Source organism: Crinia signifera, chromosome 4 (genome assembly GCF_055691185.1).
Source record: "Crinia signifera chromosome 4, ASM5569118v1, whole genome shotgun sequence".
Taxonomy (NCBI): domain Eukaryota; kingdom Metazoa; phylum Chordata; class Amphibia; order Anura; family Myobatrachidae; genus Crinia; species Crinia signifera.
The window spans coordinates 187033938-187061830 of NC_139220.1; the positions used below are offsets into that span (position 1 = coordinate 187033938).

At 42.9% G+C, this 27893-nt stretch overlaps 1 protein-coding gene across 6 annotated transcripts in view; it reads left to right on the top strand.

Moving 5' to 3' along the window:
• The window catches only part of SBF1 (SET binding factor 1), a 132315-nt gene that overhangs the window by 49784 nt on the left and 54638 nt on the right, over positions 1-27893 (top strand). For 3 of the 6 annotated variants that reach the window (XM_083183220.1, XM_083183223.1, XM_083183224.1), the window contains exons 2-15: positions 4024-4109; positions 4342-4473; positions 4997-5116; positions 8830-8940; positions 9124-9147; positions 12884-12989; positions 13088-13220; positions 13466-13574; positions 14367-14480; positions 19465-19542; positions 21180-21293; positions 25595-25723; positions 25858-25956; positions 27652-27856. In XM_083183220.1, coding sequence (XP_083039346.1) covers positions 4024-4109; positions 4342-4473; positions 4997-5116; positions 8830-8940; positions 9124-9147; positions 12884-12989; positions 13088-13220; positions 13466-13574; positions 14367-14480; positions 19465-19542; positions 21180-21293; positions 25595-25723; positions 25858-25956; positions 27652-27856 — 1560 coding nt within the window. The remainder of the gene's footprint in view (positions 1-4023; positions 4110-4341; positions 4474-4996; positions 5117-8829; positions 8941-9123; positions 9148-12883; positions 12990-13087; positions 13221-13465; positions 13575-14366; positions 14481-19464; positions 19543-21179; positions 21294-25594; positions 25724-25857; positions 25957-27651; positions 27857-27893) is intronic. The other 3 variants (XM_083183221.1, XM_083183225.1, XM_083183226.1) reach the window with 1 other exon arrangement.

The window sequence follows — 27893 nt, forward strand, 5'->3', positions numbered from 1 at the left end:
CAGACAATGAGTCCAAGAAGGCTCTGGAAACATTAGCCTTCAAAGGAAAGGTACTTTTTGGTACCGAATTAGAGGAGATTATAAAGCAGGCCACGGGCGGCAAAAGTACATTCCTGCCGGCCTCCTCAGCAAAGCAGACGTCCAGATTTTCTGCTTTTAAGCCGTCCTTTCGGCCCTCCCCTAGAGGTGGTGCGTCCTTTCGAGGACAGTCTTTCAGGGGAAGGTTTCAGTCCTCTAGAGGCAAGACACAAAAGTCAAAATTTGGCTCTTTTCACAAGAAGCCTGCCACAAAGGGAGAGGATAAACCCTCTGCATGACTGTCAGGGGCTTCGCCCGACAGTGACAAAAGTGGGGGGGCGTCTCACACTCTTCAGGGACGCTTGGGCTTCTCTAGGCCAGGATGCCTGGGTGTTAGATATTATAACACAGGGTTACAAAATCCCTTGCAGAGGGCCGCCTCCGAAGAGGTTCATCCCCACATCCTTACCAAAGGAGGCACGGCTTCGTACAGCTCTTGTGAGAGCAGCTCACTCCCTTTTGGAAAAAGGGGTGGTTACACCAGTCCCCAGGGCAGAGTGGAAGAAAGGCTTTTACTCCACGCTGTTCCTGGTGCCCAAACCAGACGGGTCTTTCAGACCAATACTAAATTTGAAGTCCCTAAATGTTCATTTATGGGTAGACCATTTCAAAATGGAGTCCCTACGGTCAGTACTCCTGAGTCTGGACCAGGGAGAATTTTTGGCGTCCATGGATGTCCAGGACGCATATTTGCACGTTCCTATACACCCGGAGCATCAGACCTTGTTGAGGTTTGCCATAGGAGACCTGCATTTACAATTCCGGGCGTTACCCTTTGGGCTAGCAACCGCGCCAAGGGTATTCACAAAGATAATGTCAGTAATGGCGGCGGTGCTGAGGCTCAGGGGAATCACAGTAATACCCTATTTGGACGATCTCCTGTTCAAAGCAGAGTCAGCAGCCATGCTGCAGAGTCACTTGGCAGAGGCCATCAGTTTTTTGCAGGCTCACGGCTGGATTTTAAATTTGCAAAAATCTCAGTTGGTACCGTCACACAGGCTCCAATTCTTGGGAGTCATACTGGACACCCATCTTCATCGGGTATTCCTCCCGGAGGTAAAGGCCAGGGATCTGGTCACCCTAGTCCAGGAGATTCTCAGGGCTCAGAGCATTTCAGTATGGAGGTGCCTCAAGCTCCTGGGGAAGATGGTGGCGTCATTCGAGACGCTTCAATTTGCCAGGTTCCACTCTCGGAGGTTCCAATGGAACATTTTGTCAGCCTGGTCAGGAAACACTTTGACCATGAAATCCGAGATGATAGTGCTGTCTTCGGACACCCGAGAATCCTTGAAATGGTGGACAGAAGTAGATTCCCTTCAGTGGGGTCGGTCATTACAGACCTGGGACTGGTTGATAGTAACTACCGACGCCAGTCTCAGGGGCTGGGGGGCAATAGTCCTGGATCTCAGGCTTCAGGGCCTGTGGACGGCAGAGGAATCAGCGTTACCAATCAACATCTTGGAGCTGAGAGCTGTCTGGAAAGTGATTTCCTTGGCGGGAGACAGGTTACAGAACCTCCCTTTGAGGATTCAGACCGACAATGCCACAGCTGTGGCGTATCTGAATCACCAGGGAGGTACACGCAGCAGATTGGCCATGTGGGAGGTGTCCAGAATCTTCCTATGGGCGGAACAGAATGTTCCAGCTGTATCGGCTATATTCATTCCAGGAATAGAGAATATAGAAGCCGACTTCCTGAGCAGGGAGGAGCTCAAGGAAGAGGAATGGAGCTTACACCCTCAGGTGTTTCACCAAATCACTTCGATGTGGGGAACTCCGGATGTGGACCTGATGGCATCCAGGGTCAACCGTCAAGTGCCCAGGTTCTATGCCAGAACAAGGGATCCACTAGCGGAGGCTGTGGATGCCATGACTATTCACTGGCAGGGAGATCTCCTTTATGCATTCCCACCAGTACCAATGTTACCGAGACTTCTGAAGAAAATACAGGGGCAGAAGGTTCCAGTGATCTTAGTGGCCCCAGATTTGCCAAGGAGGTCCTGGTACTCGAGGCTTCAGAGGTTGTCTGTGGACTCATGGCGTCTACCTCTGAGACCAGACCTTCTAAGACAAGGCCCATTCAATCACCTGGATTCAGATCGATTGATTTTGACGGCCTGGCTATTGAAACCACCATTTTGAAAAGAAAAGGGTTTTCTGAGGCAGTAGTACAGACGATGATAAAAGCCAGAAAAGCTGTATCTTCGGCAAATTATTATAGAGTCTGGAAGACTTACATTCGATGGTGTGAGAGAAGAAAGGCTCATACATCTCATTTTAAGCTATCAAGAATGATGGAATTCTTACAAGATGGTTTTTCATCGGGCCTAAGCCTTCAGTCACTGAAGGTGCAGATTTCGGCCTTGTCCATCTATTTCCAGAAAAAGATAGCCATTTTGCCGGAAATTCAAACCTTTTTACAAGGAGTATCCAGGTTGAAACCTCCATACAAGCAACCAGTAGCACCTTGGGATCTATCACTGGTTTTGGAATGCCTTCAAAAGGCACCTTTTGAACCTTTAAGGTCGGCTGACTTTAAGTTTCTCACGTGGAAGCTAGTGTTTTTGTTAGCAGTAGCATCTGCTAAAAGAGTTTCAGAGTTGGGAGCCTTGTCATGTAAATCTCCCTTCTTAATTTTTCATGATGACAGGGCTGTTTTAAGAACAGTGCCTCAGTTTTTACCGAAGGTGGTATCTACCTTCCATTTAAATCAGGAGATAGTTCTACCTGTGTTTCAACCCCCAGAGGGTTCTAAGAAAAGGGACAAGTTGAGAACTTTGGATGTTGTGCGTGCCTTACGCATATATGTGGACAGAGTGAAGAGTGTCAGGAAGACTGACACATTGTTGGTATTGTATGACGTACACAAAATTGGTTGGCCTGCATCTAAGCAGACTATTGCTAGGTGGTTGCGGTCTGTGATAGCCTTTGCATACACCAAAGTGGGTAGACCAGTACCGGCCAAAATAAATGCGCATACCACCAGGTCAGTTGCCACCTCTTGGGCGGTTCGACATGGGGCCACAGCTGAGCAGGTTTGCAGAGCTGCCACTTGGTCATCTGTTCACACATTTGCCAAATTCTATAGATTCCATGAGTTCGCGTCGGAGGACGCATCATTCGGGCGAGCAGTGCTGAGAGCTGCAGACCTGAGCGTACCCTCCCAAAGGACCGGCTCTGGAACGTCCCAGTGTTGAGCTGTGTCACCAGGACCATTGAAAGAGAAAAAGGGATTTTTGTAAGAACTTACCGTTCGAATCCCTTTCTCTGATATGGTCCTGGTGACACAGCGATCCCTCCCTTACGCTCAGTAAGTATGCCAGAAGTTTCATGATGTTCATGTTAAAATGGTTAAAAGTTAACAGTTTTCTGTTATAAAATGTGCATATAATATGTGCAGGCGTTTGTACTGAGTTAATGTATTCCAGTGGCTTTGAAAGATTGAACTGAAGAGTCCAGGGATGCAGTAGGGGAGGAGCCTACCCTCTAAAACTTTAGGATAGGTGCCTGGCTCCTTCGGACCCTCCTACATCCCAGTGTTGAGCTGTGTCACCAGGACCATATCAGAGAAAGGGATTCGAACGGTAAGTTCTTACAAAAATCCCTTTTTTACCTTTTTATTTAACCTCATCTGTTGCATTAATTTTCCGAAGCAATTGCTCATTGCAATTAGTCATTGTGTTTTGGTTTCTTTAATTGTCTATTTCATGATTTATAGGGATAAATGTAATAGACTGTGAGAAGCCAGAGGGGCAGGATTTTGTGCTAGAATGCCTTTATTTTTAAAGGGCCAATCACTTGCCTTGTAAACAATTGCTGCCTCAATATATGGGCATTCTTGCACAAAGTCTTGCAACTCTGGCTTCTCGCAGACTATTACATTTAGCCCATAATGTTAGGTTTGGTGGCAGTGTATGATTTCATGTGATCTTCCTCTTCCTGCAGGCAGTGGCATAGGACAGGGAAAGATTCTGCAGAGGTTCCCAGAGAAAGATTGGGAAGACAACCCCTTTCCCCAGGGCATTGAACTGGTATGTGTTCTGATAAATGACTACATGTGGGATCTGTAGCTTCTCTATACATTTGTCAGCTCTGTATTTCATAAATGAATTTCCTTTATGCAGAAACCATGTTCTGTGAGTCTTCTTTGTTTTCATCATTTTTCAAGAATATTTTATGACTTAAATGTCCAGTAAACACAAAACCTATTCATGCCGTCTATTCGATCTCCTTTCATAGAACTCCCTTTCTATTCTTCACTAGTTCTGTCAGCCCAGTGGATGGCAGCTGTATACTGAGAAGAATCCCCCAACTTTCTTCATTGCAGTTTTGACTGACATCAACTCAGAGCGTCATTACTGTAGTTGCTTCACCTTCTGGGAAGAAATTGCACAGGTATATCTACCTTTTTTAATTGTATTTCTTTGCCTGTTTACACCCACATTGTGTTCTCATCCTTGTTCTATAATGTCTGTTTTCCCTTGCACACTAACATTGTGTTTTTGTCCCCATGATTAGGTCTTGACGTGTACACTCTTGCTTTTGATTTCAAATGTCTAGTACTCAGTAATGTGTTCAGACTGACTTTGCTGTCACATGTCTCACCCTCTGTGCTTCCTTCTCTCTCTCTCTCTCTCTCTTTTTTTTTTTCTGTCAGTTACAGTATGTCATCAACTTGAGATAGTCTGGTCCGAAGACCTGAGTGTATAATGTTTTTTCTTTCCATTTTTGTCCTGCAGAAGACTACAGGGTGGATAGAACTACTTAATAAGCAAAATGACAGATGGCATATGCTAAAGCTTGTTACATATATATATATGTTTTTATACTCCTTGAATATACCACATATATTTCATGATGTGTTTTGCAAAAGTTGCAAAGTTGATCAAAGTAAATACGTATATCCTGTGTTCTATAGAACCTTATTGATCAGAGAGATGGAGAAGCTGAAGATGCCCCCCTGCCATCTGCAGCTCAGCTTTATGCTCCCAAGACCCTGGTACTCGTATCACGTTTGGATCATCCTGAGGTCTTTAGGGTGAGTGCCCTGAACAGGTGTGACCATTATTTTAATGCCGCCCATAAATGGTCTGATGTATGGGTGAATTGTGCGCACATCGCATCGCACAATACATAGTGGGGTATTCAATGCCGCAGCGAGCGGCCGGCTCTATTCAACGTACTGGGGAAATCCTCGCCGTCACAGGACAGCAAGAATTCCTCAAAACAGCGAGACCCGCGGCTGCTGCAGAAAACTCGCAGTTTTTAGCCGTGAGTCTCGCTGATTCTGGAGCCGCATCCGCCAATTCTCCCTCGCTCAAAAAATGGAGCGAGGGGGAATTGGCGGATGCGGAGGCTGTGTTGAATGCTGTCAGGGTGAGTGGTGACAGCGAGCAGGAAGCCCTGCTCGCTGTCACCACTCGCAAACAGCATTGAATACCTGTAATAAAGTATGTGCTGCCCATTCTTTTTAAACTAGATTGCATCACATCTAGTTCAAAATGCATGGTGCTTTAGCACATTGTATGCATTTTGAACTAAATGCGATGCAATCTATGTATGGGCACCTTTACTAAAATTGCCATCCTATTATGTAACGGGGGTGTGAGGTTTATAGTCAGCATACACTTTGTTATTGTGAAATATACATGTATAATATTGCTGATGTCACCAAGGACTTCAAATGGGATGGGAGATTTCATTCTGCACAATGGCTGCAATAATGTGAGCAGCAAAACGGACAACTAATATAAATTATGCAGAATTGAATTACCCCATAAAGTTTAATATAGTGATGGACAACAGGCAGATCTTCATTTGTTTTTCCAAAGAGAGCGCAAAACCAATTAGACTCAAAAATATATAAACATTTATTAACCAAATGAAAATATAAATATAATTGTATTCAATATACAAATAAAACCATGTAATTAATTCAATGTGGGATATTACACATCACAATCTGCTTATTGCCTATATTAATAGAGTGCCATAGTTTGCCTTTTTACTGAATAAAAATGTACTTCTGATAATAGGAAAATAGTTCCTTATTCTGATTTTTCCACTCCCTTTCAGTGTTTTTTTTTTGGGGAGCGCTCCCTTAAAAAAACCCACCACTGCCTCCCTGGGTCCGGGCAGCACCACTGAACTGTCAATCAGCCGCTACCCAGAGCTGCACCTCGTACCTGTCCCCGGCAGCCGACTTGCCATAAGCCGGCGCCGGGGACTTCAATACAAAAGCCGGAGGGGAGGGAGGGCAGCCCAGCTGTAAACAGTGGCAATCCCAAGAATTTTCCGGTCTTGCCAGACTCGGCACTGAGGCACAGCCCGGACAATTCTCGGGATTGCCACTGAAGGGGTTAAATATTAAATGTGATATATTCACATATAGGGCAGTATTCAATGAGAAAATTCTCCGTGCATGGAGAGCGTTTTATTTCGCTCGCCATGCACTCTCTGTGTTTTTGCGGAGATTCTCCATGTTTGGAGATTCTCCGTCACGGCACTTTATCCCACTATTCAATGTGGCTGATGCTCGCCGCCACTCGCAGCGAGTCTTAACCCCTGCAGCGGACGAGCGTCCGCGGCAGGGAGCTTTCAGGGAGCCGGGGGACGGAAGCAGCCAGAGAGATTAAAGTCTCCCTGGCTGCTCCAGAGGAATGTGGTGGGGAGGGGGGCTCCCCGGGACCCAGGCAGCACAGGCTGCCCCCCCCTATAGCCAGCGGGGGACCCAGTATTCACTGCACCCGATCGTGCATATTAACGATCGGGTGCAGTGAATATATGAATATCTAATGAGCGGCTCGAGCGCTCCGGCCCCCTGCTGGCTGCACTGTGTAAAAAAAAAAAAAAAATTAATAATTTTTTTTTTTTAATTAAATATATATTCATGTGCTATAAGCACATGAATAAAAATAACATGCCCCTTCACAGGAAAAAAAACCTGATTTTTTTACACCAAAATTAAAAAAAAAAAAACTTTTGGTTTAAAAGTTCACATTCCAGCTCCCCATCAAAAGATGGAGAATTGCTACACGGAGAGACACGGAGAAAATCACTTAGAAAGACGGAGAATATTTCACATTGAATAGGGTTGCTCGCTTTTGGAGAGCAAAATGCTCCGTCCAAGGCGAACAAAGCACAAATTCTCCACAAAACACGGAGAATGTTTCTCATTGAATACTGCCCATAGTGGAGAGGCCAATAGGGATACTTACCATCAATGATCCTGCTTTAATTAGAACCAGGCAGACTCCATTACAGCAGACGTCCTTGCCAAATGTTGATTCTTATCCAGACAGCACAGTGTGTTACTGACTGCTTCTCCTGTTTGAGGGGGCCCTTAGGGCTCTAATCGTAAATGTTTGGAACCGTGTCTGTTGCCGTATGACAGACCACACACTAACTGCCGTGCTGGTGGCCGGACGGTGATGTGGGGCATAAACTAGAAAATGCCTGCTATATTGTTGCAGCAGCGAAATGCGTTCCACCCCCCACCCCCCCTGTCAATTTTAATTGTGCACACAGATCATATAGAAATTGCGCCCAATTTATTTTATTCTATTATTGTTTATATCTTTTAATTCAGCTGTGGTCTACTGCTCTTTCCTACTTTATTGTGAGATTTGTTTATTCTAGCTGATATGTTATCACAGATGTTATCACAGATGGAGTGCCAACATCTGTGAGATGTGCTAAATATCTGCAAAAAATGCCAACATCGCTCACATTTGTTATATAAATTCAACTATTTGAGGTAAACATTACAGGTCATTCTGATAAATAAAAATGTTTGCTTGGCAATTTTCACACCTATTTTGACAAATTCACTTGGCACTCAAAGGGGTAAACATATTTTTTGGTACTTGTTTCCTAGCAGGGCGCCCATATTTCTTAAGTACACAAACGTAGTGATATCGCATCTCATTGCTTCCCTTGGTACGTTTTTACCGTGCGATGCGATACGATATTTCATTGTGCAATGACCCATGCCATGAAATGTGATGCTATGTGATGTGTGCATAGTATATGATGGCCATTGTTTAGTGTCAACCCCAGTATCCACACCACCCCGAAGCGTGGCGAGCGACGGCGGAACGCGTCATCCGACCTTTTCATACCCCCACTATCCAGGTCAGCGTGGAGCGTGGCGAGCCCGAAGCGTAGTGAGCCCCGCGGGGGGCCGTGGATTACATTACATGTATTCCGCAGCGTTCTCTGCGCTCCCCACACTACCTAAAATCAATACCACGTTGACGTGGATAGTGGTGGTATGAAAAGGTCGGAGGACGCGTTCTGCCACGCCTCACGGGGCTCGCTGCGCTCGTCACGCTTTGGGGTGGCGTGGATACTGGGGTTGACGCTAAACAATGGCGTAGGTGCAGGTGCTTACAATTGGAAGCACCCATCACATCACATAGCATCACATCTCATTGTAAGCACCCATCGCATCTCATGGCATGGGTGCTTGTACAATTAAATATTGCATCGCATTTGGTGCTATGCGATATTTCATTCTATAAGCACTCCTGTGCAGTTAACATGGACATTGCATCGCACAGCACTATAGACGGTACGCTATGCGATTTTCCAGCGCAGAATAGCACACTAAGCTAAGTACCTATTTTTTTAAATGTATTCCTGAGACTAAGGGTACAGTCTGAGAGTCACCCATGCAGCCCTTAAAGTGCATTAAGTTGCCTATTACTGGGGTAATACACGTGTCGTGATATATCACATCTACGTTTACAGGATTCCCTAGGGATGATTTACACCATTCACACAGATGGCCTGAGCGTATCTCTGGAGAATGTCGTAGGAAACTTGCTAACCTGCACTATTCCCATCACCGGGGGTTCCCAGGTGAGTGTTACCACAGAGAATCCATTATGCCTCCTGTCGATAACTGGGCAGTTGTATGACTGCACAGTTGCAAAGGATTTTCTCAGGCCTGTAAGGGCTGATGTGTGTGTGTGTGTTGAATATAGTTAACTGCTTCAAGCTAGTTCATTGCTCTCTGACTCCATGTTAATCTTTTTCTCCCAGTCTGACCAGGAGCAGGATTCTATGGTATGCACCTCATTATAATTGCTGACACTCTGCCTGCTTATCCTCTCCCATCACCTCTATATTGGGGAAAATGTGTGTTCCCTTCCATGTGCAAAGATTTAAAAGAAAATTGCAAAGTCATGAGATTTTCTCAAAAGTGGAGTCCTGAAAAAAAGTTTTGAAAACTGTATTTCTTATATATAAAATGACATTAATTAAGGCCTAGTCCCGTCCCCCCCCCCCTCATATTCCCGTCCCCCCCCCCCCCCCCCCAAATATTCCAACTGGGTTTATGCCTTCCCCTCCCTCACAGAATTATGGTATCCCATTGCCATGTCTGAAATCCACAGATACGCAAGGATTTATTTTGGAGTTTGGAGGTTCCGATTGTTGCTGTGATTTGTCGCATCAGCTGCATCTACAACCTAGTTTCTTATAGTTCTGTTAGTTGAGAGCATTAAGTGTTTACATCTTTCATTACTTTTTATATTCTAGTTTTACACTTCAAAACATCATATTTTTGTTCATGTGTTAACTTTTATTTTAAAATGTAAAAAAAAATATTTTTCAAAGCAATTTTTCTGAGAATATGGTAGCTATGTTCTCTATCTGCCTGATGATGGACTCCCGTTCTCATAGAGCCTGTTTTATTTGAAGTTTTTCTTCTCTCTTTCTATACAGCAGGGGGTGAGTGACCCCATTATAAGAGTTCTGCAGGGTAGTAGTCTCAGCCTGTCCCACTCAGGATGCGCATTTCTTTTCCTCAACATTTTGCACACAATGTGATGGTTGCAATGGATACTACCTTTGTCATCCTCTTTGTCTGCCAAATGCCAACATAAACATCGCTACAATTGTATGGCACTATAAGGGCTGAAAGATTCCAGGCCTGCGCCATTGGGATCACTCGGTCTGTGGTTGGCATTTATTGCCTGCCCAGCTGTCAAGAGCGGGCTGTGTTGGGTTCCTAAGGCAGGCCCTAAAAATAAATTAGCAAATTTGTTACCCACAAAGTGCACCCCCCCCCCCCCCCCCCCCAATGTTTCGGATATTTTGAAATATTCCTGAAATTAAGAGGAATGCTAAAAACAGGGAAGTTGCAGATATGGCCATCACAGTTCTCATTTCCTTTCAGAATCTGCTTACACTGGGACTGATTTCTAGTCAGATTAGTACATTTTGACCATTGTACAGAAATCTTGCAAGACAGCCCATTACCTCCTTTAATTTTTTTCTTCCATAATAATTCTGTTCATTTATAATTTTCCTCTGTCTTTTACAGAGTTGTCTCAGGAGCATGGTATTAGCCAAACACTACAATTCCAATTAGTATTTCAGCTCTTTGCACTCTTCTGTGGGCTATGGTCTCTAACAGCTATTGTGGAGAACCCCAGTTCATATTATCCTATATCCTTGGGCAGATGGTCTTTTGACCATATAATAAATGCTGGGCATGATAGTCGACTGCCCAATCTTAGACCATCAGAGAGGTTGAGTTTTTTGTCAATCTTCTTTTCTGACTAGTGTTTCAGATAATAAGTTCAATGACCTGGTAGCACTTCTACGTAAGTCTTCATATCTTTTTTTCCCAGGAGTACATGGTAAATTTTATGGTTTCCTTGTTTCAACCTAGAGTGGTCTTATTTTTTCACACCAACCAGACATTGGTGTTTGTTATTAAATGCCCGAACAACCACATAGAAGCTTCAGTTTTATGATGTGGCATGCTGTCTGCTTATCTAGCTTTCCGAAGTGCTGGCCTAGGCCATTTACATGCCCAAGGACAGTCAGAATTCAACGATCCGCCTGTCAAGTGTTGGAAAGTGGGCGTGTCAGTGAAATTGGCTGCAGATTGACCAAAAACGGCTTAGAATTCGAAATCTGTGGCCATTTTGGACAAAACAGATCCGACTTGTTTTAAAGACTGATCTGTTTGGTTCAATGCTGTCGGAAACGGCAGTATTGAATAGATGGCTGAAGCTATTTCCCCTGTCGGAAATAGAGGCAGACATTGGATACTCCTCATTGACTACTAGAAATGATCTCATGTTTAATAAAACCTGAGTATTACAAAGCTTGATGCCTGATTATTCACTTGACCAAATTGATCAATCTTTCTTGATGTCATTGAGTGATAACCATGAAGTAGATGTCCAAAGCAGTGAAAAGAGACATGGCAGCCCATCAGCTTTGGGGTAACATGTATCTATAAAATTATATTGTGTGGCTAATTGGTTAACCATGGGCAGCTTCTCCACTGTCTGCTTTTTTGTATCTCCCCCCCATGTATGCCGAGTGGCAACCTAATCACTCTCTCATACTTTTTGCAAACTTCTTAAGGCCCCCATACACTGTGCGATAGCACTGTGCAATGCGATGAGCGTTTCCATGGGCATCACACATTACAAAAAGTATGTGCTGCACATACTTTTTGTACTGCATCGCACGCACATTGCATGCAAAACTCATGCCATGCGATGCGATCGAGCCCATAACACATGCGATTCCCGCAGCGTGTATGGGCACCTTGTGTCTCTGCTACGTTCACCTTTGGTAAGACTGTCCAGCCACTAATGCCTCTCTTGCTGAGAGTGGTCCCATTATCTTCAGGCCTTTTACTACTTACTACCGAAGCAGAAGAGGCACCGTTTTGTTTGTACTTGTTAAATATTTCTTCAAGGCTGTAATAAGACGGCCAACCCACCTAGGTCTGCATGCTCTGTTATCTTGGTGGGCTAATTGTGAACTATTAAGCAGTTGAACAGGGTAATTCTAGAAAATGTTTTGTTTGTATTTGTGGGGGGGCCTCCTAGGCCAATGTCTGTCTGCCTACAACCTAGAAGATATGGATTTAAGTAAATTCCATTATTTCTGCTGGACATGCAGAAGTAAATCTTGTGACAGTATTTAAAACTTTTTTTTATATTGCACTTTTGAAATCTGCCCACACATCTGCAAAGATTAAGAGTATGACACATTTGGTACAGCACAGGAAGTAGGCTATTAACAAGCACCATGGGAGGGCTAGGCAGAATTATATTTTTTGTGTTATGGCCCAAATATTAATATAACCAATACAGGACTCTGCTTTGAGATTAAATCATTTATATTCCACGTGCAAGGTAGTCCTGTTTGCTATAGTGTTGTAGTGCAGTCATTCTAGGTTGTAATTAAACAATTGATTTCTAATGTCTTGCTTAAACTACAGTGTGTTTTGAATGCAGCTATTACAGAAGCAGTGGTCTCTACCATGTACTGCAGTGTCAGTGGGGGAGGTACGGTGACTACAAGAATAATTTATTCCTAGGTTAAAGTGCTTTCTACGGAAGTAAAGATACCGTGCATCCTGCCTAAACTCTCGTAAAGTAAAAATAGAGTGTGAGCAAAACCTGAGACTGTGATGGAGGGTCTGGTCATGCATGCTATACTCTTTTCTCTTATGGAGTTTGTTGATAGGGCATAGGCTTCCATATAAGATACACGGAAATGAGCACATTCCTCACTCACTGTGTGACCTAAACAAAAGTTTAGGCTTTTGTGGCCTAAACTTTTGTAGTGACCCCTCTTCCTGCTGTTCACCTGCGCAGTCCTATCCTTAGTCCTTACGAGTTTGCATCACATTCTCACTATTCTTTTTCTCACTTGAATGCTGCCACAGTCTTCTCTTGTATAATATTTTGCACCTCTCCCTGTGTCTTATTGGAAAGCATATAGAATTGATCTGATGTATAAATGTTGTCTTCTTAAATACGAACAGAGAACCATATCTCTGGGAGCAGGGGACCGGCAAGTGATCCAGACCCCAATATGTGACTCGCTTCCCGTCAGCAACTGTAGTGTGGCCATGTTATTTCGACAGCTTGGTAAGCGGCCATAAAATGATCATTAAGTCTCTTATCTCTCTGTTATGATTTTTATTTCAGCTTTCTTTGACATTTTACTTTTGACTTTTACTCTCCAGGCATCACCAATGTACTGTGCCTCTTCTGTGCAGCTCTCACTGAGCACAAGATCTTGTTCCTCTCACGGAGCTACCAACGCTTGACGGAAGCGTGTAGAGCCCTGCTGGCTATACTGTTTCCTCTCCGATACAGGTAAATGACCAATTCCATTTCTTTTTTTTTCCTTGTGCATATGAGAGTAAAGGGAAATCATGATGATACTTCTGATGATTGCCCTGATATTTGGTACCATATATCCCGTTTCTTAAACCTCTCTACTATTTAATTTAACTTGTTGAAGAGAGAAGCCTTTTACTTTCGACCTATTTGATCTGTAGATGTGACATATGTACTCTATTGAATCTTTTTCACACCCTACCCTGCTTTTTGTCTTGCAGTTTCACATATGTGCCCATTCTCCCTGCTCAGCTCCTTGAGGTTCTCAGCACCCCCACACCATTCATCATTGGAGTAAGCGCTCTCTTTCGTGCAGAGACTCTGGATTTGGTGAGAAAAGCATTTTAGAACTTTCTTATCTGCTCTCACTCTTTTTGCTCCAAGTGAGCTACTTTCTTCAAGTGGTTTAAGACATGCTATATTGCTTTCAGGCAGCTCTACTAATATAGTCACATTTACTTGTATTTTTTAGCATAGGCTGCCTTTTCATGGTTAGCAGTGTCCGACTTTAAAGGTTGATCTGGTTTGTCAATATGCCAGCATTGAATAGGTGGTGAGCGCTATTCCCCCTGTTGGAAATGGCACCCTGGGTTGAATACTGCCCTTAATTTTGCCTGCCTGATTTTTAGATCCTTTTTTGGGCAACTCTATCCCTTGACCATATTAATGACACCAACTTTAATCCTGTCTCAAAACTTTCACCTCAACAAAATGAAAATTTTTAATGCAATATCCCCACATTTTAAGCTAAATGTGAACACCCTAAATTAAACCCCAACAGTTGTTTGTTTTTACAGCCTATAAAGCTAGCAGGTGTCGCAGTACCTGGTGGTCAAAGGTAGATCGTTAAAGTTCCAGACTCTTTGGGGTCAGTTCAGTTAAATACGTCTTGGTCATGTCTGCAATTAAGGTTTGGTTACATGCTACACTTAAGGTACCACTGGTCTTATAGAAAATTGTTCACATGACTTTAGGGTAAGCTATGCCCATGAAAGGTGGTTGTTTAACCATGGCGTTACAATGGCAACCTGCCCCGCTCATATGTAATGAATTCAACCTCTGTTTTGCTTGAATTTGTCAATGCTGTGCCTCTGTAATTTTCCGTTTCTTCCCTCTTCTTAGCTTGATGTGGTGATTGCAGATTTAGATGGTGGCACTGTAACAATCCCAGAATGTGTGCAGATTCCATTGCTGCCAGAACCATTGCTACATTACACACAGGAGGCCTTGTCAATGGTAAGAATGCTTCTTCAGTCATATTTAGAAACCTTTTGGATTTTCTTTTACCTTCCCCCGAAGAAGGTGAAATGACAACCACTATATTTGGGAAAAGTTCTGCTTTTCGGAATCTAGTGGTTGTCATTGACTTTGACTCTTTTTCTATCCTTTACCATCTTTTGTTTTTCGACAGTCTGTCTTGCAATGCTGACTATTGGAGGAAGGTGTTATATAGAGAAAATTTGAAAAAGGGGAATATAAATACATGGCAATAGAAATTAATATGAAATGTTGCTTTATTCGCTATTCTTCTTTACTACCTGTTCTCCTTTTCATTCCATTTTTAGAACTACTGTTTGACTTTTGTAAGTTTCAAACTTCTTCTCAGTAGATAAAAATGGCATTTGGCAGTGCTATTGGTACTTGTAGAGAGGCTAGGCCACAGAAGGTTGGGTAGCCCAATAATGCATACATTTATAGCCTGCTTTTTTTGTCTCCCTTTATTTTTCTGTAACTGCAGAGCCTGTAGGACACAACAGAACAATGAGGGTAAATAGATTACAGCTTTACAAAATGGAGATACAAGTAACTAGTGGTTGTGCTAGGAGGGCCTGTGTTAGTTATTGGTGGTATTGCTTGTGTAGCTTTAAGTGTAGTTGATCTACATATTTTATTCTTATCTGTTAAGAAGATAATTTAAAATGTCACCTATTTAGCTGCTGTTTTAAAAAAACCATAATCTACATAAAATGTGAGGTCATGAATAAGGCGCGAAGGATAGATCCAGCTCCCACTCAAGAAAATATCTGAGAGGAGTGCTCCGAATGATTGAAGGAGAGTGGATGTTTGTTGGTGCTCAGCAGTGGTTGACCCGAAGGCATGGAAGGACAAAGTAAACTTTATTGTACAGGAAAGTCTTTATCTTGACTAATAGTAGTTGAACTGGATCCTGAGTAGAAGGCTAATGTTTAGTCAGAGAATTGATTGGTAGACTTTCAGTGAAGAATTGAATAGTATGACCTTGTAACCAGATAGAGGGCCTAATTCAGCATGGATTGTTAATCTAAGAAATTGCAGGTGACTGCGAACAGAAAGCCGCCATCCAGACTGAAAGAAAAAAGTCTGTGCAAATTTGTGAATTCATCACAGATCACCATCCATTCGCAGATCCATTTGCAAATACTGAATCTTCAAAAATACTTTGCTGTCTGTGCAAATGTTAGTATGTCTGATGTAGACCCTAATACAGGCATGTCCAAAGTCAGGCCTGGGGGCCAATTGTGGCCCGTGCTGTCATTTCAAGTGGCCCGCAGCCTCCAGCTGGAAGCGGGCAGATTATCATATGTGGGAAGCACAAGACACTAAAGGTGGGGCCCCGGCGAGTGCGCCTTTACCTTGCTGTTTGCTGCTGTGAGGAGGTGCCGACCGCCACAGTCAGATGTGTTTTGCGTCCTACCCCTGCTTCTACAATCGTATATCACCCTACTCCGCAATCACAGTGACAGCAGTGTTTGGGGAGGGGGGCAGCAAGGGGGAAGCTTGCTCCCGTAACATGCAGAGCGGAGGAGGGCGGGAGCCCAAGCATCTCCTGTCCTTGCACTGCCTGCTTTGCCTCTCCTTCCTCTGGCTCACACAAGGGACTGGGAAACATACAGAGAAGGGAGAGGGCAGAGTGGGGGACATACAGTGAATGGAGGCAGTGATGGCCATTCAGATAAGGGGGAGCAGGGGCAGGCTGGGGGACATACAGTGAGTGGGGGACATACAGTGAATGGGGGCATGCTGGGGGAAATACAGTGAAGGGGCAGGTTGGGGGAACATTCTGATGTGATTAATGATTCAAAGAATGTCAGGCTGAATGGTCGGCCCCCACACATTTACACTTCACCAAATCTGGCCCTTGTCACAAAACATTTGGACACCCCTGCCCTAATATATGACTGAGACGGGCTGGAAAACTACATGTTTCCTCCCTCAATCTCCAGCCTCCTGTCAGTCATACTGCAGCTACATTGCAAACCGTTTGCATTTTTAGTCATTAAATCCCCATGTGCCTTGTGAATAATACACATACATTCGATTTGCAAATGGTCTAATTAGTGATCCATGCTGAATTAGGCCCAGAATTGTATAGACTGCTGGATAGGATCCAGAATGGAAACTGCATTAGTCTGTAACTTCCTGCATTGTTTCTGGACTTGTAGATGGACTGGAGAGATTATTATGCCAGCCACAGGGGGGGGCCCAGATAGAGGGGAGCCTAGGGGTACTGAGCCCCCCCCCCCCCCCCTTTATCTGGCCCTGAGATAGCTGACTGGACTGGAACCATATAGGTAACTGTACTGGAATTAGGCAGGTGTTGGGTACGGAGTGTTCCTATTAACCGAAGTGGAACTGGAACTTGTAAGCATATGAGACTTGATATTACGAAACCAGACAGGAACCATCCTGATGCTGGAATATCAGGGAACAGAGCTACTTTCACCTTTTTTGTCTCCCTTTTATCGGAAGTAACGTCCAGGGATTGGTTACTGTGGACAGCTTACTGGAAACCGTGCCTGTGTCTGAGTTTTGGTGATAACTCGGGTATGGAGGAAGTAGGCCTCAATTCTTAGGAAGCAGAGGGTGAGCAAAACCCTGTAGAGAGCTGGATCTGGAGTAGGCTGGTGGCTGAAGTGACCACTGAAGAGCAGTAGGGCAAATAGGCCTCTGCACCCACTGGAAGTGAGGCCCTGATGCAGACGCTAGCGCTAGATGGGAATGACCTGAAGGAACACTGGACTACAGCAACAACCTGGAAACGCATTGCAAAGATAAATAGTACATTTTGGCGCTCTGGTTTTTGACCAGACTAGGCTGGACCATGACCACACTGAGATGCTGTGATGTTTCTTCAAGAGAATGTTGCATAAACAAATTAGCATAATTCCTTAAATACTATGTAAAAGACTGATTACCAAAAATTGTAGCTTCAAGTTATTGCTGGTAAAGGTGTTCATACAAGCAATGAAGCATGTAATCTACTTTTCTACTTGTTTTACTCACATGGAGCTATATTTACTAAACATTATTTTTTTCAAAGCTCTACTGCTTCTTGGCAGCTTTGAGCACTGGCAATGCATGCATAATAAGGCTTGTTTCTAAGTTTTACTGTTACCTTTTAAAATGCAGCACTAAACTCGGAAGAAAATATTTGATTTAAAAAAAAAAATTGTCTACTAAATATACCCCTTGGTCTGTTTTAATATTGGCTTGTTTTTTGTTAAATAGTGATAAACAAAAACTTTTTATCACACAAGATTACATATATAAAATTTTTAGGACATTTTTCTCCCCGGGTGATGCTCTTCTATGTGAAATATCAGATTTAAAACAAAATTTAAGATCCAGTCATTATAAATAATGTCTCTACGGTCATGATGCCTATGACAGAATACTGTCATCCGGGATCCTGATCGGTAGGTATGCGGGTAATGGGAGTGTGTGGCTGAGGATTGGGAGGGTTAGCTTTTTGCACAACTGAGGGAGGAACTTGGAATTAGGCTATGGGGTGTGGTGCGGGGTGTTGCTGTGGTTAGGTTTATTTATAGAACAGTGGTGAAAGCTGCTCAATCAAACTAGTAATGCCCCCCAGGTGCTGCAAGGGTCGGGGATTTAACCCCCAGCACACCAAAGGGCATTAGTAATAAGATTTGAAAAACCAACATAATAGAGGGTCATTCAGAGATCTTAGTTACATATATTTTGCAAAAGATATGGTAAGCTTCCGGGCCTCGTCAAGGCTTCTCTGATACCGGAAGTCCTACACTGCATGATAACCGCACCCAATCTGGGCCATATAAGTGTCTACCATAAGGGTACATGATAACAGCACTTACCAATATATCTAAGTTGAGAGCCAACCTATCAGAAGTTACCCCTAAATCCTCCTTGTGGCACTACAGGAACCAGCATGCCCTCCAAATGCAGGTCCCAACACATGCCTCTTACATATAAAACAGTGGTGAAAGTTTCTTATATAGCGCAGCAGATTCCGTTGCGCTTTACAATAGGTTTAGGCACAAGCGGGGACAGTAAGGATCAGGTTGTGTGGGTGGGGGAGTATTAGGGGGTGCAGGGGTTGGGTAAGTTGGTACCTACTCTATTGCGCTCTCAAACACAATCGCTGTGTATTGTTGTTCTCATTTCAAATGCTAGGTATTCTGACATGCATTGTGATTCCAGATCATTGGATAAGGATTTTAGGTTTGGGTGAAGCAATAGTTTGGTTATTTGTTCAGATTCCATAAATTGTGAAATGATATGAGATGAAGCTATGGGTTCATGTACTTTTGACTTGAGTATGCCCTGTTAGGGAAAGATTTTGGTTGCACAGTGTGCTATGGAATGCACAGGCATTAGTGTGGTACTGTGCTGAATACATTTGTGACAGGCCTAATTAATACTCCATAATGTAATGCTACGATTGTAAAATATATCATTTATAATACTTCAGTAATTATAATATAAATATATACATACATACATACATACATACATACATCTGTTTCTAAGTTAAAAGTGGATAGTAGAGTAGATTACTCATGTGGTGCCTGATGCACACTCTATAATAATAAGCTCTGCTATCTCATATAGAGCAATTAATTGAGGTTCTTGGAATGTTTATTGGCCAAGAAATACTAGCCCACCAACCGCGTCAAGGTAACCTCAAATTTTCTGGTGGGTCCCTAATACTAAGTTGACCTAATCATTAGAATGTAGTCTACCAGCCGATGCATCTGTTATATCCTTGGATCTCCGCAAAATAATATGTCCAGTATACTGTTCATCTCACAATGTGGATTTAATGATGCATGGTTAAACTAGTAACTTATCACAGTCTATGCCTGATTAAACAGTCATGCTTTCCCATAATAGTTGTTTATTTTCTTTTTATCAGTCTTTCAGCTTTTCTTGATATACTGAAATAATTTGATGACCACATTTCCATCTCGTTTCTCAGGTCTTAGATCCCTCTTTACAAATTGCTGATTTGGCATTTCCTCCATCTTCCATCACTGCCTCCACTCTGCGAATGCAGGTAAGTCTGTTACACACATAATGTGAGTCGACCACAGCGATGTGGGTCACAGCCTCAAATATTGTCGCAGCTTCTGGCTTTTCTGTCTCAGAATAATGGTACACAGACACTAAGGGAGGTTTCCTATTAACTGTGGTACTTCGCCGCTGCGAACAGGTTCCCCAGGGGCTATCACACTATCCCCAATGCCAGCTTCCTTTTCCCCCCGATACCCACTCTTAAGAATAATTGGCAATAAGCAGCCACCAGGACATGTGATAACTTATCCCTGATACCGGGTGTGGTATGATGGTCCGACAGTCCAGTATACAGACATCGGAATCCTGACTGCTGGCACAGAACACAGGCATAGGATGCACACAGGATGCAATATATAACAATAAAGGACACAACACAGTAATCAGCAAAAAGAGTAAGACATTGTAATAAAATATGTGAAATACAACCCTGACAGCATTCAGGTAGCAGGTGGTTCGTTCAGACTAAACGGCAAAGGGGATGACTTGGAGGGTTGAGTTGCCAGAGCCGCTCCCTCACCATCGGTAACATATTTATGCCAGGCCATCCATTTCACAATTGGGAAAGAGGGTGTAGAGGAGTATGGGATAAATTTGGTTTCCATTGTAAAGTGGAATTAGATTTTATGAAAAACTTTTATCACCAGCGGAGGTAAAGGATTTATCTATGCTTGGGCTAGTGTGGCCCTTGCCGTGATACACATTTGTCCTAGCAAATATCTACATCAGGGTGGGACTTCAGGAGGGTAGAGATGTAATAATGCTATTGTTGGGGCTGGGTTGAGGGCGAGGCCCATGACTTTATTGATCAGCTGTAAGACATCCATCCAATAATTACGCAATAAGGGGCAGGACCAAAAGACATGATAGAGGTGTCCTACCTTGCCGCAGCCCCTCCAGCAATGTTTGGAGCAGGATGGCCAGTAGATATGTAACCTATCAGGCGTGAAGTACAATCTGTTAAGCAGTTTGACATGCATCTACGCGTGGTTCAAGCATTTGGACATTTGAAAGGACGAACTATATATGCCGTTATTTATCTTAATTACAAAATATGTGGTCACCTTTTTAGATAAAACATAAGATCTAAATACACATGCAGCAAAAGTATCAAGTATGTATGAACGTATGTTTGCAGTTTTATACATATTCATATATATTAAGCAGAATAATATATAAAATAAGTGGAGTGCAAATACAAAACAAAAACCTTGCACTACCCGGCTGGCAGACACTGTCGTCACTTCGCAGACTTTTTTTTTAGAAATGTTAATGCAATATATATTTATATGTAAGATCTCTATCTATTATGGTAAAATGACGTCATAGAGCCACAGACTGCATTATCACGGTCATAAACAGAGTTGTACTGTAAGTGTAACACTATACCTTAATGGTGCATATCTAAAATGTAGATTGTAATAACTCTTTGCTCTTCATCATTTTCTTCTAGAATGTGCAGTAATATTGCACAATATTAATATTTAGATCATGTGGGCTTTAGTAAAAATAAATGCATATCTCAGCTGCCAGGCTTGCCACTGTACTAGTGTGTAGAGGAACATTTATGGAAGATAGGGGGAGTAGTGTGCACTTGTTACATACTGTGTTTGGTTACAGGATATGGAGGTGCGGGCGGTGTTCCTTCGGCTCTTTGCACAAATCTTGCAAGGCTATCGCTGCTGCTTGCAGCTGATCAGAGTTCATCCAGAGCCTGTCATACGCTTTCATAAGGTTAGTTCATTCTCTTTTGATTTAACTATACAAAAGTGAAATGCTTTTGTATTTTTAAGCAATATACATGGAACACCCTTAGGGACAATCATGAATCCATGCTCTCTGGTGACACAAACACAAATTACCAAGTTAAAAGGACCAATTCGATACAACTATGCAAATGAGAAGAACAGTGTTGGAGACTGAGACAGAGACTGAAAGATCTCAGATCACTGGAAAAATGGACCTCAGAACTCCCATGTGAAAGAATGTGTATAATACATATTTATATTAATGAAGTGCTTAAAACAGCACTGCGGAAAAGAACACGCCACTGCTAAAATGCTTTCCCCACAGTTGGCGAGAGCTAAATATATTACTGGTGTGAGCATTTATAGAAAACACTCTCTGAAAGTGCTAGGAATGGTAGAAAAACACAAGCCAATAAAATTAAAAATACTTACATGTAATGCAATACATAAACTCAGTAATTAGAAAATTATAATGAAGTTAAAATAAACTTCTATGTCATCCCCACATGGCCCATACAGTTCAAATGTTGGAGGGAAAAGTTAAAAAAGGTCTAAAAGACTCCTTAATATTTCATATACAGTAGCAGCAATGGTAGTGCTTTCGTTAGTTAGTGGTAAAAAGCCGTTTTTGTTAGTGGTAGTATTGATAATAGTAGTTTACCAGATATAGTCACATGAGGCACAGTAGCAGCATAGCATTAGTGGTAGAAGTGCAATGTAGTTGTAGTAGTATATAGTATTTACCACTCTTGTGGTAACTTTGCCCCTCCAAATAGATCAGGTGTCCAGGGGTTTGCCACACTTGGTGACTGCAGCTGCCAGTGACCAGATTTAGTTAATCCATATGCCAGTTAATCCACTCCTCCCAGAGTAGTTACCAGTGGCACTTCTGCATCTGGATAGGAGTCTGTTAATAAGTGGGCTGGCGGGCAGTGGGTAAGTAGGCCGAAGGTTTGCAAAATGACGTGTTTCCCTACTTACGTATGTCAGCGGCTTTATGAAATATAATTAGTATGAATGAACAATTGTTTGACTGTTGTGTTTGTCGTTCACATAAAATAATGCTTGTACGATATATGGCCACTCTCCTAATATTGCACTATGGTCCTATCCCACATTTTCTCATTTCTCTTTTATCCACTTTGGGGGACACTGGACTAGAGATTGCTCGACGGGACTGTAAGAGTGTGCACTTTCTAGACTAATATACCTTATGACAGTAGCTCTTCCCCTCTGCAACCACCTGGGCATCTGTGTTCTTTAAGTGTCTATGAAAGGGTTGGGATCATTTGGTCTATTGCATTATGGTAGAAAGTCATTAGGTCGAATCCATTAGGTCGACATGCTAAAAGGTCGACATGATTCTAGGTCGACATGGGAAAAGGTCGACATGATTCTAGGTCGAAAGGTCATTAGTTCGACAGGTCATTAGTTCGACAAGGTCATTAGTTCGACATTGTCTATGTCGACATTCACAAGGTCGACATGGGGTTTTTCACTGTTTTTTTACCTGAATGTCAACACAGTCGACATGGACACAGTTTAAAGTGCACTGCATCCCCTCGCATCGCTCGCTGCGCTCGCTATGCGTCGGGCACGGTGCCTCGCTACGCTCGGCACACTATTTTATTCTCCCACCACGCCCTAGTGGATGGTAGGGCATGAAATACCGCCTGTCGGCACATGTTGGCTCAAAAAACAGTGAAAAACTCCATGTCGACCTTGTGAATGTCGACATAGACAATGTCGAACTAATGACCTTGTCGAACTAATGACCTGTCGAACTAATGACCTTTCGAACTAGAATCATGTCGACCTTTTCCCATGTCGACCTAGAGTCATGTCGACCTTTTAGCATGTCGACCTAATGGATTCGACCTAATGACTTTCTACCATAATGCAGTAGACCAAATGACCGCATCCCCTATGAAAGGTGGGTTGTTAGGTTAGGGCTGTGCTGCAGACCTATACTTTTTAGTGCATTTCATTTTTTATTCTGTGCTGCACACACAGGAGACCTGGTGGCTGTAAAGTTCGGAACTGATGCTGGACCCCGGGGATAGTGAACTTTGTTCATTACCTGGCTTTTCCTGCCATGCTCTCCATTCTGGAAACTTCCTGAACCCATGGTCAGCCAACCCTGTAACCATTTCCTAGTGCTCCCTCTTAGAAGGGTCTCAAGCAGCCTGGAATCAGTCTTAACCATTGGTTTCCCCATGGAGGACAAGTTCTCTATGATGGTAGGGCAATTATAGTGGAGAAGGACCTAGGTGTCTGCCCTGTTGCCTCTATACCCCCACAGTGGAGCAATCCAGTTAGCTGATTTTGTTGTCCAAGAGGAGAAGAAATGCAATTTATTTGCGTTGCAGCATCACCTAGCTTCTGGGAACACTGCTGCAGACCTTTGCTTCTCTCCTTTGTAGCATACAGTTTGGCACGTTATGTGCCATTTCTTACTTGCGATAAATTGCATGGAATTTATCATATGTAAAAAGTGCACAAAGGTGGGAGGGAGGTATGTTGAAATGAATGGAAGACCCGGCAATCAGTGATCGTCCATTCATTTCAATGAGAGTTTTGAATCTCCTGGCTCCCACAGAGCAGCCCGTTCCCCGGAGGTTGCAGGGCAGGGAGAGCACTTCTTCTACCCTGTACTTTTCCGCTCTGTAGACTATAGGCATGTGCCAGCGGTGACACCACTGGCACACACCTATGGACCTGATTGGATGTGATACATGTACCCCTTATGGGTCTGATTCCAACCCATCTTATGGTTTGCCCATCTGAGTTCTGACTCTGATCCGAATCGCAAGGGACCGCAAATTAGATGTCAAACACATATTTGGCCTGATTTCATTTGATTTCTCAGTTGATCCATCAGAATCGAGTGATATCTGAAAAGTGTATGGGGATCTTTACAATGACTCACAGAAACACCACCACTCCCCCCAGATTCCCTTGGAAGAACAGATGAATAAGAGGGTGAATCTTGTCCTGTTGGCCTTTCAAAGGGCTCTGTTCAAGTCTTTGGTATTTGTTGGTCAAATTTTTAACTCTGAATCTTTTTTATCTGATTGCATTAGTGTCGGCCTGAGGTGTTTCAGAGTTTGAAACCTTGTCTTGCAAGTTGCTTTTGCCTGTCCTGCATTAGCATTGGACTCTGTATTTTGTACGTTTCTGTTATTCAAGCCAAAAGTTGACTTTTCAAATTAAACAGGAAATTCTTGATTCGTTTTTTCTGTACTCCCCTTTTTGGAAGTTTGGACTCTTTTTTTTTGGTTGTGGTCCAGGCTCTATCATTTAGGACAGAACCTCTTCCCTTCGGCAAATGGATTTTTTCATAGTGCTCTATGGTGCGGATAAGTAAAGTTGACCATCTGGAAAGCAGAATGTTGCAATCTGCTCCACTATCCTCCATGCTTAAGAGTGTTGGGCAGCCACTTCCAAGTTTTAGTTTTCCCATCCAAGGATGCTTGTTTCAGACAGATGGTTTTGCATTCAGGTTTTTCTGAGCATAACTTACCCTAATGGCAGCTTTTGAAGGTGCAGTGTGACACAGAAACGTATGAAAGAGAAATCTATATTTTTGTACTATTTTGAAATCTTTTCTTTCATGCCATCTGGTGAACACTGTGTACCCCCACCCTTATGCTCAGATTTTTGCATGTAGATTGGATGGTGGTTTGTAAGTAACACTGTGTAGTTTACCGTTGCTTTATTGCTACTTCAGAAGTTGTACTGACAACCAGGGGTTGTTTGGGGGAATGAGCTACTGTCTTAAAGTATACTGGTCTAAGAAGTGCCAGTTCCTTCAATTCCCTTGATGCCAATGATCCCATGTCCCCCCAGATTTTACAGTGTTCATCCTTGATACAATGCGCTAATTTCATGGATTTATAGAGTGTATATTAAACTTTGCAAGCCCCTAGTTTTATAAAGCTGCATTCAGAGAAGATTATTTCAATGACGTTAATAATAATGAACACCAAGCTGCCTAGTGACCAGCACAAAACAGAAGTAAAATTCACCACTAGTTCGAGACTACCAAAGAAGTTTAAAAAAAGAATAAAACATTTTAAAAATAGACATGAAACTTCTCTTTGGTAACAAAGAAAAGGGGATATACAGTACACAGTGGTGTTTCTCATTTTCAATATTCATTGGTGTTCTAACTAATGTAATAGTTGGCTCCTTCCTACTTGAGCTAAATAAATATCCAATGAATTTGTCTGGTCATGCTATATATGCTTATGGCATTACTCAATGTTTTGTTTATTGATTTCCCAGGCCTCTTTCTTGGGTCAGCGTGGATTAGTGGAAGATGATTTTCTCACCAAGGTTCTGGAGGGCATGGCGTTTGCAGGGTTTGTGACAGAGAGAGGTCCGCCATATAGATCCCTGGATTTGTTTGATGAGGTAAACAATGAGTTTTATATGACTGACTTATTTTATCTTTTTTCTCTGTGGTTACACTTGACCACTTTATATAATAATTATGTCACATCCTGTTCCTTTTCAATCGGTTATATTCTGTTTTTTTTACTTCAAAGCTGGTAGCGTTTGACGTGAAGAAACTACAGTACGAGGAGGGAAGCCAGAAAAACCTTGTGAAACATGTACGAGACCTGGCAGAGAAGCTGTATCGGAATGTACGTTCTAGGGTACCCATTACATGGGGGTTTCTAAATGTCACATTCTATCATGTTGGTCTACCAGGAATACTAATGTAGTAGTCTGATGGCAGGAAATAGTAGTTGGTCTTATGCTCGAGCTCAGCTGTACATCTGAAAGATAAGATGCAGCACATACACCCAAGCTCTTTTGGAAGTGCGCTGTACTAGAATACTTAGATGACAAAGGATGGTGTAAAAACATTCCCACTATTTATATGTGTAGTGTCTGCGAGTCTCTGAAACACTGCCATCTGCTGGCAGAGTGTGAAACTGCTCACACATGCACAAACACAGACGGTAACAGACTAGCTTTAGAAGCTTTTGCTTTGAGAGGGCTTGCTAGTATATAATAAATTGGTAAGTCAAATAGCTATAATCAATTACCATACAGCCTCTGACCATTATTTGCTTGAAGGCTTATTTTAGTGACCATGTTAAACACAGAGAGCAGTATATAGTGTTAAGCCGGGTACATATTTCGCAATGTGTGTACCCAGAGATATTGGCAGCACTTGTCTGTGCCAGCGGCAGGGGGGGAATGAGTATGTGAGCACCACCTGTAGATCTTAGTCTGACTATATATGTAGGATATAAGGCATCAGAGAAATGGGGAAGGCAGTTGAACTGTAGTGGCCATGGATCCTTTAGTGCGCTGAGGAGATGGCTCTTTCTCCTGCCAAATACTCCGCGTGGCCTGTGTGCTGCCAGTGTACACTTTGGGCCTAATTCAGGTTGGTCTGCAAAAGCAAGCTTCCTATTTATTGGACAAAACCATGTGCACTGCAGGTAGGGCAGATGTAACCTGTGCAAAGAGTTACATTTGGGTGGGGTGTGTTCAAACTGAAATCTAAGTTTCAGTGTAAAAATCAAGCAGACAGTATTTACTCTGCACAGAAACAAAATAACTCCCCGAAATGTAACTCTCTAAGCACATGTTACATCTGCCCCACTGGCAGTGCACATGGTTTTGTCCATTAAAGAAGGAGTTTGCTTTGGCAAACCAACCTCAATAGCTCCCTTTATGTGCAGATTAGCCAGGTGGAACACTTAATGCTTAACTTGAATAGTCATGTTCAGGTGTCTGGGTTAAGAATGCTCCATTTTCAATTATATCGATTGGTAATAACTGCAAAGGTCCATTAAATTGGCAATGTATCCGGCCAATAATCTGGTGGAATCAAGGACCATGTCCTTTTGTAGGACGAAGGATGAAAAATCTGCTCTTGGTGTGCCATTTTTGCAGGTCTGCCCAACGAAAAGTTGCTTTAGCCATCCAATAGGTTGTAAAGGCTGATCTATGTGTTGAACCGCAAGTGAAAAATAATTCCAGTAATATGCATTCTATTCTCTTCGTTAAATGGTGGGTCGATGGCAATAACAGGCAACAGACTGTGATGGGCTGTTATTAACCCTATCCTGGTAATGCATTGAGGGTTTTAGTCCTCAGTGATGACTTTCTGCTCTCTCCTGTGACTTCAGCCTGTTGTCGGGCTATCATGCAGCTGTACAGCAGCAGTAAAGGGGTGTGCTCAGAACATTATTCAGTTTTTCTTTAACACTTTTATTGTAGTCATCTTAACATTGGATATTGTGCGCAAGAGGAGGTGAGCATCTACATTGTTTTTTTATTTTTTTTTGGCATGTATTGACCTCCTTTTCTGTCCTCTGTAGGAAAACCCGTATCCTGCTGTTAGTATGCATAAAGTGCAGCGCCCAGCGGAAGGCAGTCACCTGCGACCTCAACATAAGCCTTTCCCACTTCTGGATGAAAGTAGTATACAATGGATCTTGGATCAGGCTGCTGCCAAGATGCATAATGCACCCCCAGCTGTTAAAGCAGAGAAGAAGTGCATGGTGCCTCCTGGACCACCCATTGGTTGGTGCTTTTGTGGCATAGATTACTTCAATCCTCT